At 39.2% G+C, this 14,564-nt stretch overlaps 1 protein-coding gene across 2 annotated transcripts in view; it reads left to right on the top strand.

Moving 5' to 3' along the window:
- The first annotated feature begins 967 nt into the window (after nt 1–967).
- The window catches only part of LONP2 (lon peptidase 2, peroxisomal), an 82,603-nt gene continuing 69,006 nt past the window's right edge, over nt 968–14,564 (top strand). The window contains exons 1-4 of one of the 2 annotated variants that reach the window (XM_064489190.1): nt 968–1,289; nt 7,972–8,206; nt 11,795–11,926; nt 13,526–13,648. In XM_064489190.1, coding sequence (XP_064345260.1) covers nt 1,057–1,289; nt 7,972–8,206; nt 11,795–11,926; nt 13,526–13,648 — 723 coding nt within the window. In that variant the 5' untranslated portion in view covers nt 968–1,056. The remainder of the gene's footprint in view (nt 1,290–7,971; nt 8,207–11,794; nt 11,927–13,525; nt 13,649–14,564) is intronic. The other variant, XM_031458505.2, reaches the window with a different exon arrangement.

Raw genomic sequence — 14,564 nt, 5'->3', positions numbered from 1 at the left:
TGCAAGCTACAGTCAAATCCAAGTCCAGTCCCAACATAAAGGAGCTAGCTCCCCATGGCTAAATCTGGAGAAAAAAAATTCAAGCAACAAAATATGTGATATTATTGGATTATAACTCATAAAAAAATTGAATAGCCATGAGTCCATACTAATATAAAAAATAATTGAATAAATAAATAAATGAGGGAGAAGGAGCAGCTTTTTTGTACAGAATTCCAATTAATAAATGAAGAATTAACTCCCCCCAGGCATTTATTACTGATGAGAAACATAGTAGCTTAAAGTGGAGAAACCCAGCAGATACCACCTTCAAGAAATCATGGCCAAAATCACCAGCCGTAAAACATTTCACCGTCTTGTGTCACTAAGGCCAGATCACTTCTGTGGTTTTCCTGCCAAAAATGTATAACGTTGACCTAGAGAAAGCATCAGATAAACCCAAACTGAGGGACATTCTACGAAATAATGGACCCATACTTTTTGAAAGTACCAGAGTTTCAAAGGGGGAAAAAAAAGATTGAGGAGCTATGACAACCAAATGAAAAGTGGGATTCTGGACCCAAAGGACCTTAGTGAGAAAACTGGCAAAATTTGTGAAAGTCTATAGATTAGATAACAGTAATGTTCATTTCCTGGTTTTTATGGTTGAATGGTGATTGTGTAAAACGACTACAAGGGAAACTGGGTGAAAGGTACATGGACATTTCCTTCTATATTTTTGCAACATTTGTGTACATCTACAATCAATTCGAATTGAAAGTTACAACGTTTCAAGTGGACGTGATTTACATGGGATCATCCTTGGGCACACACACAACGCTGAGTGTGCCTCCCGAGAAAGCAAGCTGGGGAGCCGGCTGGGGAGTGGGCAGGTGCACGACGGGCGATGTGCGCCTCTTTTAGCATGTTTTCGGCGCGCGGGGCCGGCGTTCCGGGAGGGGGCGGGACCGGAAGTGGCGGCACGCCGGGACCGCGGCTGTGGTCGCAGCCGTGAAGGCCGCGCGTATCCGTGCGTCCGGCTTCAGGGGACGTTCCCCGCAGCGGAGGGCCGTCACCATGTCGTCGGTGAGCCCCATCCAGATCCCCAGCCGCCTCCCGCTGCTGCTCACGCACGAGGGCGTGCTGCTGCCGGGCTCCACCATGCGCACTAGCGTGGACTCGGCCCGCAACTTGCAGCTGGTGCGGAGCCGCCTGCTCAAGGGCACGTCGCTACAGAGCACCATCCTGGGCGTCATCCCCAACACGCCCGACCCGGCCAGCGACGCGCAGGACCTGCCGCCGCTGCACAGGTAGGCCGGGCGGCGCGGCGGCGGCGGCGGCGCGGCCTTCTCCCGGGACCCCGGCGTGGCCCGGGACGCGGGGCTCGGGGCGGCCCCGCGGCGGGGCTCGGCCTCTTCGGACGACTCAAGTGCCAGGCAGGGGTGACAGAGGAATGCCTCGTGACCGTTAAATGAGCTAGTGCATGGAGTGACAGCTGCACGTTAGCTGTTTGCAGTATGATGTGAACGCCCCGCCCCCCGGGTCCTCAGACTCCGAGGCCTTAGGCCCGGACTCTTAACTCTCCAGCCCCTCCTCTTTCTTTCCCTTCCTTTCTTCCTTCCCTTCCTTCCCGTCTTGTAACTGAAATCCTTGCTCTTCACGCACGTTCTCTTTTCCTTGTCCATCCTAAATTGCACCATCTCTTCATTAACTTTTGGGTGCCTTTATTCCACACTCCCTGCCTACTCTCCTCCCCTCAGTACTTCTGTTTCCCTTCCTCGAAGGCCTTCCCTGTTCACATTTTCCCTTGTCTCCCTTTCTGGAACTTTCCTACCTTCTCATCTCTCCTTCTCTCATATCTTATAATTTCTTAGGCCCCAAGCTTACCACTAGATTACCCCACGCCACGGCCCTAGTTGTGTGACTTTGTGTGACAGGCCGAACCTATGCCCGTTTCTTTTCTTCATTTGTCATCTAGAAACCAGCAGCATCCATCTCCTAGGTGTGTTATGAGGATTAAGTGAAATCACGTGTGTGGTCTGCTTTGCCTCATGCTGGATAAAGGGTTGCACTGTCAGTATTACACCCACCAGCCACCTGTGGCTTGAGAGCACTTGAAATGTGGCTTGTCCAAATTGATACTCTAAAGTGATCAGTTGTCCTGCTTTGCCAGGGATGGTCCTGGTTTTAGTACTGCAAGTCTTGTGTTCCAGACAAACCAGGGTGATTGTCACCCTAAATGTGCTTGAAGCGTACAATACACACCAGATTTTGAAAATTTAGTGTGAAAAATGTTGGTGAATAAATAGATTCTAAATAGATTAAATGTTGGAATGGTAATATTTTGGCTGTTTGGGGTTAAATAAAATATTAACTTTCCATGTTTCTTTTTTCTTTGTAATGTGGCTACTAAAAGTACCTATGTGGTTCACATTCTGTTTCTGTTGGACAATGCTGTATATAGTATGCTCTCAACAAATTCACCTCCCAAGCACCTTACCTCTTGTGATATTTTCAATTTAGAGCCCCTTCCTCATTCACCTGCAGTTATCCTCTTTTAAAATTAGGTGTACCTGACCCTGAATGGATTTCGGGAGGGTGAGGAATGTCTTATCTTTGTCCAAAATATCGTGATTATGTCCATTTTTTTTTAAAAGGAGAGTCCATAGTTTTAATCAGATTCTCAAAGGAGATTTAGTAGCCCTTCCCTCCCCTCCTAAAACAAAACAAAACAAACCATAATTGTCCATCATTAGTCCACACTGTAAAAGCCTTGCTTTTCTCAAGTATGGAAAACATTTTGGTTTCCATTTGATCTGCTTTGCTTATTGCTTGAGTGGAATTAGATACTTTTCAAATTTCAGTAAACTGTAATAAATTGTGTTGGATTCTGGTTTCTCTACATATGACCCTACTCCTTAAACCTTTGTTTATTTCTACCATAGTTTTTTTGCTTTCTGTGCCCAGGCACTTAGTTGCCTGTTAAGGCAAGAGTGCTCCTGATAAGATTTTTTGTTTTATGTCTACTACTTACCATTGGTACACTGTGAATTTCGAAAGTAGGTTTAGTCATGTTTCAGGTTTGAGTGACTATTTGTTGGTGTTATTCTGGCAAGATTTTGGAGGGTTTTTAATTTCTTTTATGTAAATCCCTCCAAAATAACAACTAAATTCTCCTGCTTGGAAGTAATCACTCATATTCAGATGATATAATCTGAATATAAATCTGGTATAATCTGGTCTGATATAATCTGAGTATAATCTGGTCCTTGTTGTTCATATTGCCTTTGTTTTAAATGAATAACAATGTTAAAATTTAATCATTTTAGTTAGAAAACATACATTGAAAATTCTTTATAGAATTTCAACATCATAAGGACCCACCAGACCATCTCGTTATCCTAGAAATACTGTTCGCTACTTGAAAAGTTTATGTAGAAAGATTGCAATTCCTTAGTATTAGGTTCTAATGTCTTTTTTCTCTAATATGTATGACCTTTACATACTCTTACTTTAAAAAATTGAAAAACTGGTAGTAGTACAAATATTGAGTTATCCATAATTCTGTTTCAATACCCAAATCTTTCCAGTTACCTGCTCTTCCGGGTGGTAGTTGGACCCCAGGAGGAAGGCGAGGGCTCCGCTCCTGTCTCGAGTTTCCTTCAGACCATGCAGGTGAAGATGCCTCCGTCTTCAAGAGGAGCAGCAGAAGCAATTTGTTTCCTCTGTGCTCCTTGTCATATAGAGTGGCAGGGCCAGGTGTTGACTTACCTGAACCACTTCCTTCATGGTTTTGAACAGCACAGACACTTTCTGCATGTCAGAGTGCAGGCATGTTGCCCGACCCAGGAGGCTTTATGAGGAAGAGCTTTGGATTATCCCCACAGTGTAGCACTTGGCTCCCGTGCCACCTCAGGACTGTCTTTTTCATGGCCCCTTGGTGACCCATTGTTTTCTTAGTGAAAATGGATAACATTGTCCTCACGCATTTCAAGATGGCCCTCCAGTCTTGTATCTTTCCATTCTTCATTTCCTCATAGTGCTGACAGCTCATCCCTCTTCATTTTTGGGTTACTTCATCTCTGAGACCCCAAATTAGTTTCATTGGCATTTGTCTGACAAAAAAAAAAAAAATGCTTTCTGTATAGCAGATGCACCAGTTCATAATTTGGATCGAGTCTTTGTCCGTGCCCTACTCTTACCTGTATCTATTAGTACTCTTAAGCACTTGACATATTACCTGATAATACTAACATTTTAAAATTTAATGTTTTATATTAGCAAGTATATAACGAATAGCTCTGCTTCGATTTTTCTACATCTGCCTTCACTCTTTTTAAGGAAAGTCTATGAGTAGAATTTCTTAAATTCAGAAATGAACTTTCAAGAAAGGAGTGAAAATCAAAACTCTTATAGTCACAGAAGCCTCGTCTGTTGCAGAACTTGGGCCTATCCTAGTAGACCACTTCCTTGTTTCTAAATCATTATTAATCATGATGATAAATTTCACTCAACATCGTCAGATATTCAGGAAGATAAGGTGAAACCAAGTGAAAACTGTAAAGAGGTCTCAGTGGGTCTTTCCCAGAAGTGCATAACGTTTGCTTCCAGAGCTTTGGTAGAAATGCTTCTCCTCCATAAATGTTGAGATGTAAGCATCGGGCATTAAATAACAGCTGTGCTTTGCAGCACCCCAGCTGTTTAGAAGCTGTGTTAATAGTGTTTGCTTTTATACTTCTTATAAGTACAAATTCACGTTGTCCATTGTGAGGGGAAAAGAATAAAATTTTTCGTAATAATTCAGGTCCCCAGTTTGCTGTGTAATATCCTTGTAATCACGGGTAACTAACCTGTTACCCTTTTTGAGTCTCAGTTACTCATTATGCTGAGGAGGTAGTGCTGTGTTCCCCACGGGGGTCAAAGGTGGTGTGTGATGAAATAATACTTTGGAAAGCCTTTTGTAGACTGCAGAGCAATAAACCTGTATGTTAGTGGCATTATTCCATTGCCTAAATGGGTAGTTTTATTTATTTGTTTGTTTTCATTTTTTAAATTTACGTATTTATTTTACAATATCACATTTTTAAAAATTGAAGTTTAGTTGATGTATGGTGTTATGTTATGACTGGGTAGTTTTAAATGTAGATTTCACAAATGGTGGTTGGGGGAAGGAGTACGAGGGCCTTTTATTGTTTCAATATGGGCAGAACTGAACTAGTGTCGTTACAGAAAAGACTCGGACGATTAAGGGTTGCAAGACAAATGGAGGGCTTTAATGTTAAAAAAAAAAAAAAAAAAGAAAGAAAGAAAGAAAAGAAAAGAAAGGTGGTTGGCATATATCCACCGCAGTTGAGCCACCTACATAATCACCTCCTCTTGGAAAACTGCTTTTTGCAGTAGTGCTGCTTTTAGGTTTTCCCACCAGGGTAGCTGATGGTTCTCAGATACTTTTGGAACTCTTGTATTATCTAAGTGGGTTTCTAAATGACACAAATCTTACCCATTGTTGTCAGACTTTGTTTGGATTAAAATAAAACTTCACAACTCTCAAAAAGTAGCTCTCAGGAATCTCAAAAATTCTGTGAACTATAAAACAGCACAGTCATTAAGGTGTGGAGCTGCCACTTAAAGGGAAAGAACACCACTCATTGGGATACTAATACATGTGGAGCTGTTGCAAAATCAAGATGTTGATTTTGGTTATGCCTAGTAAAGCGTGTGGTAGAAGAATTAGAATATTTAGAAAGATGACTTAACTTCATGTGAAATCTGTGCATTTTTATGGATCATAGTTAGAAGGGAAGTATTAGATTAATAGAATAATTTGTTTACTTCATACCTATTTTTATGTTTAAAACCTAGAGCCCAACAAATAGTACAACTTGTCTAAAATAGCATTAAACGTAGTCCTTTCCCCTAGAACTTTTACCCAAAATGTCTCTCATTAGGTACTCTTTCTAGCCATCTGATCATTTCACACATCACGTTTTTTCTTTAAATAGGGTGCATTCAAGTCAACTATAAGTAATTAAAACTAAGAACCAGTTAACATGTTTAAAACCTTTATGTGTTTTTTCTCATTAGGAGGAAAGGCATAGTGTAAATCCCCCTTTATCTCTTTTCAGTTTGGAACATTTTCCTTTCACCAGTTAGCAAAAGTATTTTATTTGCTTTGTAAGAAAACTCATTTTCAGTCTCACCTGTAATCAGTGACATAGCCCAAATAATTTAATGTGTTTCCTAGTCCGGAGGTTTGGATTTGTGCCTCTGGTTTCCCCTTGGTTTCTGGTTGGTTAATGCCTTAGGCTGGGGAACCGGTTCTGGTCTGTTGATGCTTATTGTGGACAGATCTGTAAACTCTTTCTGCATTTGTGTAAGCATTGTTGTGTCATCTACAGTGAATTATAGTCTCAGTTGGTCTCTGATCAGTTTAGATTAGATTAGGGAGGTATGGCTAACTCCCTCAGGCCATCTGGTTGGTTTTCAGACCCTGGGAGAGAAAATCCACTGTTGGTTGGTGACTGAAGGCAAGGAGCCACAACACAGATAACTCAAAATAATACGTAACTGCCAAATCATTTCATGTTTTTAAAGTATGTGATCTTTTTCCTTTCCACCAAATCATCATCCTAATTTTTTGGTTTAAATGATTGTTTAAATCAAGTTTTTTTTTTTAATATATTTATTTATTTTTTTGGTTGGGGGAGGTAATAGGTTTATTTAGTGTTTATTTGTTCTTAAAGGAGGTAGTGGGAATTGAACCCATGGCCTCGTGCATGCTAAGCACGTGCTCTACCACTTGAGCTATACCCTGCCCCCTAAATCAAGTTTTATCCCCCATCCCCTTGGTCTGACTGGAAGGGTGAGGAGGAAAGATATGCACAGCTCAGAACAGACTGAGTGGCAGAGGGAAGCCAAAGGTTACAGGTAATCTATGAATGAATCACCTACAGGAGGTAATCAAGAATTCAATGCACACATAAGTCAGCAAGCTCACTAAATTATCCACATACCGAGTGTGTCCACCGTGAGTGTGTCTGAGATGGGCAAGTGCAGTTTCCTGGTGTCACCGTTTTCCAGGGCATTGAGAGCTCTGGTCACCTTCACTTCAGTTTCTTTTCTGAAATGACCACCTTTCCTACAGCCGAGGGGAGAAAATATCGTTGTAGTTTGGGATCTGGAAGTGTCCTCTAACTGTTGGCCTTTCTGTTTTGTGTAACTTTGGCATAGTTTGGAGGAGACTTCCTTTCTGTGCATTAAGTTTACTTGTGATTGGGTCAGCATTGCATGATAAGGAGCTAGGACTGCAAACTTGTTCAACTAGTATTAGGTGAGGCGATTACCACTTAGTCGAGAACTAGGTTTATACCTTCTTGAGATGTAGGTCTGTGTTAACTCTCCTCAGTCCACGACAGTGTGGCCTCTGATATTCAGCCCCACATTTAGGAATTCAGAATTCAAGGGCATACACGTTAATTCCCAGATTTGATGGCACTTTGTGATAAGGCAGACATGTAGGTTTATAGATTGTGTAAAAATCCTGGCTTGATGTCAGTAGCAGAGCTGGTATTGGAACACGAATTTCTTAGATTGGTTTACATCATGCTCTTTATATATAAATCTGTTTAAAGTGCTAATAATATATATTGTGGTGTAAGGTTGCCTCATTACTAGTTGGCAAATATAATTTGAGCTGTGTAATTCTCCACTGCTTTTACTTTTACGTTTTTATGCTTAAATAATCCAAATATTTAGGAATTTCTACCTAATTCTTAAAAGAGGCACTAATTAGAATGAGATGGCCCCATAGCAGATGGTAGGGACTTAATCAGGCTGTGTACTAGCTGCTAAATTAAATAGAGAAATAATTCATTTCCACTTTAGATGTTCTTTGTTTTTTAATGAATTTCTCAGAAAGGCAACAGTTTTGAGGTGAGTTTCTGTTCTGCCGTATCGAACACTTGTAACACGGATGTTCTGTATGTTTTTCAGGATTGGGACAGCTGCACTGGCGGTCCAGGTTGTTGGCAGTAACTGGCCCAAGCCCCACTATACTTTGCTGATTACAGGCCTATGCCGTTTCCAGATTGTACAGGTCGTGAAAGAGAAGCCGTATCCTGTTGCTGATGTGGAACAGTTGGACCGGCTTGAGGAATTTCCCAACACCTGTAAAACCAGGGAGGAGCTAGGAGAACTCTCAGAAGAGTTTTACAAATACGCAGTACAGGTGAGTTGCTTTTAAGTTATTCCTTAAAACCCTATTTTGCTCGGTTTCTTCGTTGCCCTAAGATGTGATGAATGCATTGAGTGGCGAATTTTTAGGGCAGCATATGTTTAAATGATTTAGTAGGGTATTATAATATACTCATTTCAATTTGCTATTGTCTGGGATTGTACCTAAGACATACTAGCCAACCCTTTCTAAAATTTTTCCAAAGAGTATTTCTAGAGCTTTTCTTATAAGTTCCAGGGTCTCCATACCAGATAATTATTAAACCTAAATAATCTTAAATATTAATACACTGTACAGAGCTATTTATCACTAGACTATCTAGGCATTAAATTATACAGGTTATGTTGGTTCAGAAGTCAAAGTCACACTGTGACTGGTAATAAGTGTGGAAGGTTAAGCCCGCGGTAGACTGATTTCAAGTGTGGTTAAACCTTGACCATCTAGAATGCTGGGAAGGAAGCACAGGTTAGGCATGCATTGACTATTGGGCTCTTTAATTCTAGGTTTGAGTTTTTTGGTTAACTCCAGATTGAACATAAAGCTCATCCCATTTTGTTTCAAATCTTATTGAAAAATATTATAAAATATATTTTTATATATAAAAATATTTTATCTATTGATGTAATCCAGTGATGAAACTGGATCTGTGAGAGTCAGGCAGCATGTAAACTGATCATTAAGAAGCATGTAGGGCAGGTGTTCGTAGCGTGATTGTATTTGTACCTGATGTGGCATTTCAAGTGTGGTAAACAATGGAAAACTAGAAAATTTGGAGCTACAACTGCTGTTGGGGCTAAAAGGAAGAATCTACTTGAAGAAAGAACCAGAGCCAGTGAATATGCTGTTTAGGAATGAAGGAGGTAGAGGGGAAAATAGACTTTGCCTCTTCCTTTCCCTGGGTCATCCTCCTGGGTCTTCGTTCTCCTGTTGTACACAGCTTCTTGGCTTCTTTCTCTTGTTCTTTATTTCTACCCACTTTGAATCAACAGAAGAATTTTAAGCATATAAAGATTTTGCAATGACATTAAAGGAATTTTTGGAAAGAAACACAATTTTACTATCATGCATCTGATTTAATTTTTGCTTTCTTCTGGTTTTGGTTCCTATTCAGTCTTATGTTTTGATTTTTGATCCATATCTATTTTTTTATTGAGTTATAGTTGGTTTATAATGCTGTGTCAATTTCTGGCATACAGCACAATTTTTCAGTCATACATGAATATATATATATATATATATATATTTATTTTCATATTCTTTTTCCCCATGAGCTACCACAAGATCTTGTGTATATTTCCCTGTGCTATACAGTATAAACTTATTTATGTATTCTATATATACCTGTCAGTATCTACCAATCTCAAACTCCCAGTCTGTCCCTTCCACTCTCCTCCCCGCTGGCAACCACAAGTTTGTATTCTGTTTGTGAGTCTGTTTCTGTTTTATATTTAAGTTCATTTGTCTTCTTCTTCCTTTTTTTTTTTTTTTTAAGATTCCACATATCAGTGATACCATACCATATGGTATTTTCCTTTCTCTTTCTGGCTTACTTCACTTAGAATGACATTCTTCAGGGACATCCATGTTGCTGCAAATGGCATTCATATCTAATTTCAATATTAAGTACTTTTATAAATTCCATTGATTCAGGATGTCATAATTATATCATTTCTCTTCTTAGGCTTTAGGATTGTTTCCAATTAATGCTTTTCCTCCAACCCCTTGTACATCTGCTTCCACAGCCCTCATTGGTAGACCTCTTCAGTAGCTTCCTAACTAATCTCCTTCTAGCTTCTTCTTTCCCTGACCTGCTCAGGAGTCCTTTCTCAATAATCTTTGAGCATCCCTCTCCCCTGAGTAAGAGACTCTAATAGCTCTAGGATGAAGTTCACATTTCTTAGTATAACATTAAGGCCCTTCACACCTCTAGTTACTTCCATTTATACCTAAGGTTCTAGCCACACTGTACAGCAGAGAGCGTCACATTTTATTTCCCGTTTCTGTGATTTTTTCCTTCTGTTCTCTCTGCTGGGAGTGTTCCACCTTCTTTGAATTTTTAGATTTGATTTTTGCTTTCCCAGCTCCTGTAGACTGTTAATGCTCCTTTGCGTGTGTCTCCACAACCATTTAAACATCCCTTTTAACATAATGCTTATCACATTATATTGAAATGTGTCTTATGGGTTTGTTTCCCCTCCCAAACTAGAATTCATCCCTGCTTTAGCCATCCTGTACTGAGCACTATGTTGTGTCTGACAAATAGTTTGTACTCAATAAATACTCAGAGAAAGAATTTTAACTGTTTTACTTTATTTTTTTAGGAGAATTTTCTAATTATGTTATCTACTTCTCCCACACCAGAACAGCTTCATCAAAATTATGCTTTAATTCTTTTGGCTATAGGCAGGTAACAGTTTCCAAAGTTACAGTGCTTTTAGGGAGATTTGATTATTACTGGCATATGAAATCTCGTTAGAGTGACTGTATGAGGATTCGGTACATTGTGAGTTAGTCAGTACGGGCTAAGTTTTGCTGTGTTAAGTACCCCCAAATCTCAGTCACATAAGGCGACAAAGTTGTACTCCCCACCCGCACTTCATTGCCCTAGTGGGGCAATGATCTACCGAGTAGAAGTCACGTAGGGACCCAGGTGGGTTGAAGCTTCATTTTAAAACATGCTTCCGTCATTGCTGAGGAAGGAAGAGGAGATGTGGCATGTTTCTCAATGGCTTTTAATGCTTCTGGCCAGAAGGAACTGTCACCTCCCCTCATGTTTCATGGTTGAAGGCAAGACCCACAGCCACATCTGTGTTCAGAGGTGAGAAAGAGCAGCCCCCTACCATGTGCCCAAAAGGACAGGGGACTCTGTCAGCAGCCCCAATGACTATCACAGTTACTGAAAGCTTGCCTTGAGCTTAATCTGTCTTAACTCCAGGATGTCCCCTAGAAGTTGTTTTAAAAAAGATCACTCATAGTCAGTGCTCAAATTCTAGCTAACCCAGTGTTCTGCTAAAAAAAACCCCAGCATTTTGGCTACTGATTGGTTAACATAATAGCCTTAACCTTGTTACATTTCCAGAATTGGATAATTATACTGATTGTGTAAGAGAATGCCCTTGTTCTTAAGAACAAAGGTCATGATGTCTGCGATTTATTCTAAAATGTTCAGCAATAATTGTGTGAGTGTATAAAGAGAGGGAGAGAAGGCAAATGTGGCAAATTGCTAACAGTTGGTGAGTTTAGGGGAAGGATATTGGGGGAAGGAGTTTACTATCGCAACTTTTCTATAAATTTTGATTTTTTTCAAAATCATAGTATAAAATCACAAATTTACAAAACCTTTTATAAATATTAATGTTATCCATTTTTGAGCCATTTTTGCTTTTCATCATGATTGACATTTTAAAAGTACTTCTTTTTTCCTCTGAGGTGGGTAAAAATGCCTGGATATAATAATCAGTGATCTTTCAAAAACAAAGACTTTCTCTGAGGCCCAAACATTAAACTTAGATGATGGTCTGATTTTTTAAATCTACAAATAATGCCAGATTTCATTAGAAAGACTTTTTTTTTCCCTTGTAGTTGGTTGAAATGTTGGATATGTCTGTCCCTGCAGTTGCTAAATTGAGACGTCTTTTAGATAGTCTTCCAAGGGAAGCTTTACCAGACATTCTGACATCAATTATCCGGACAAGCAACAAAGAGAAGCTCCAGGTACAGTGTGCCTTCTGAAATGCCAAGTTACTATGGCACTTTTCATTTGGGTCTAGATAGTAAGTTTTGACTTTCAGGTAAGAGATACTGGAGACTCCTAGAAGTACTTAAGATGCTTTTACCCTTAAATTGGCTTGTTTGTTTGTTTAATGGAGGTACTGGGGATTGAACCCAGGACCTTTGTGCATGCTAAGCACATGCTCTACCACTGAGCTATCCCCTCCCCACTAAATTGACATTTTTTTTTTTCATTTACTTCATTGCTTTAAAAAAATTTTAGTTATAAAACTATCTTTTTAAAATTGTGGTTTAGTTGACATACATTATATTTGTTTCAGTGGTAGAGCATAATGATTCAATATTGACTTTAAAAAAATTTTTTTTCCTTTTTTTGCGGGGGGCAGTAATCAGGTTTATTTATTTATATATTTAATTAATTTATTTATTTTAAGTGAAGGTGCTGGGGATTGAACCCAAGACCTCGTACATGCTAAGCACACACTCAGCTACTGAGCTATACCCTCCCCTAGTATTAAGTTGACTTTTGGTTGTGATTGTTCTACACTGTTGTGTACTCAGGCAGTTGTTTTATTTGCATTATCAGTACTTGTAGTTTGTCAACTTATGGAAAAAGTTAAGGCAGAGAATAATAAAAAAGATAAATATTTAATTTAATTTAAATATATAATTACACTTTGTCTCACTACTGGAGCCAAGACCTTTCCCGTGTGTGTAGGCATGCTTTTTTGACCTCTTCATATTTCTTACATAAGCCACACCTGTGATGCATTATCTGTGATTTTCAATTTCTGTTTCTTTAAAGTGAAATAAGTTTTAAAGTACTTGAACAATAATCCAGGTGTAGACTCTTAGATTTGAATGTCTTTCCTCCAAACTATAAGTTTTTTTGAATACTTATTTTTATAGTATTTTTAAGCAGTCTGCTTCATCTTCCTAGAACATTAAAGTTTTCATTGAAGCAAGTCTCCTTATTTTATCAGTTTATTTAGTACTTGAATCCAGCAACTTTATTTAATACTTAAATCCAGGAACTCATGCAGACAGGCTGGGTTTAAACACAAGAACTCAGCTCACCTGGTAGGAGCAGAGAGTGCAGGGGTCCTTGAGACTAACCTGGCTGTGGGCAAGCATGTTCCACCAAGAGACCGGAGAACATCAGTCACTCAGACAAATCAGTAGTGGAGTTTGGTTAAAAGTGCTCCTATTCTCTTGGATATATAAAAATTTAATGCCGTGAACCTAGAATTTGTGTAGGCCTAATATGTAGACATATTCTGGGCTTTAGAAAGAATTGACATAAAATGTGGTTTTGTTCTTGCTCTTGGAACAGCAGACGTGGCTTCATTTTTAAAAGGGTAGATACCTTCATGCTTCTCTTTTTTGGGATTCTGGCACTGTGCCAGGTGACCTTGCTGATTTAATACAGTGACTTTAGTTGTGTCAGCCATCGGGTAGCTGTGACTACTGATGGTAGTGGCCTTCTTTACCTGATGACTGAAGTCCTGACTCTTGACTGCCTTGTTTTGGAGCATGTGTTTCTGAGAGAGCGGTTCTGCAAATTGACTCACGTTTCCTCAGATTTTAGATGCCGTGAGTCTGGAGGAACGGTTCAAGATGACCATACCACTGCTTGTCAGGCAAATTGAAGGCCTGAAATTGCTTCAAAAAACCAGAAAACACAAGCAAGATGATGATAAGCGGGTAAATACTTCTTTTAATCCATTTCTTCAGTTTTCTAGTTGTTTTTCTGTGATGTGAAATTCAGGGATTTTTGGAGGGGAAAAAGGGAGGAATAAAGAAAGGAACAAAGAAGAAGTAAGTTCATTGTCTCTTACATTCAGGTTACTGATACAGTTTTGGATTCTTGTTTGCTTCCCTACCTCTCCGTGTCTGAGTTCTTTTTTTTCTTTTAAGCATGTAGACATTTTCTCATTTTTTGTTGTTTCTTTTGGTAATCATCGAAAGGGATAGTTTACTAAGCCATTTCTCTTTCTGCTAAACGTTGTGTGATGTTTTCAATATTTTAAAAATTAGCAAATAACTGCATGAGTGTCTTTCAAGTATAACTGTTTTCACTGCATGTAGTATTTGTTAAGAACATACCACAAAATTGTTTCCTAAAAGGACTCTGTCAGTGTGTTGTGCCCTAATTTGGCTGACTTTTAACTTAATAAATGTTTCAGTTTTCATTTAGTCAACTGTTAGTCTTTTCCTGTCTTCTAAACTTAGAGACCATCTTTCCTCCAAATATCCACTTTCTTTTAGTTCTCCTTTAGTTGATTGTTTAAATATTTAACTCTTTAGCACGTATGTTTTTATTTTGCTCTAACACATTCGCCACCTCACCCAAATCTAGGTGAGAGTTGTGTTTCCTCAAGGGCACCCGATCAATGTGTTAATAAGGTGGGCGATCAATGTGTTAATAAGGTGAAGACAGCAGTTATATTTTTTCCATAATAGCTTTTTATTTAATTTAACACCATTATTAAATAATCCTTCAGTTCCCCATTGATTTGTGACGTTTTTATTATCATATATTGCATTTACTTGGATGATGAGATCTGCCTGAAGACTGCTTGGAGCTGTTGATCTTACTGTTATGCTGTAGGCACATTTA

The sequence above is a fragment of the Camelus dromedarius genome, chromosome 9 (assembly GCF_036321535.1).
Source record: "Camelus dromedarius isolate mCamDro1 chromosome 9, mCamDro1.pat, whole genome shotgun sequence".
Lineage (NCBI taxonomy): Eukaryota > Metazoa > Chordata > Mammalia > Artiodactyla > Camelidae > Camelus > Camelus dromedarius.
Note: the sequence above shows the minus strand (reverse complement) of the source record. Positions and strands in the feature narration are given on the sequence as shown.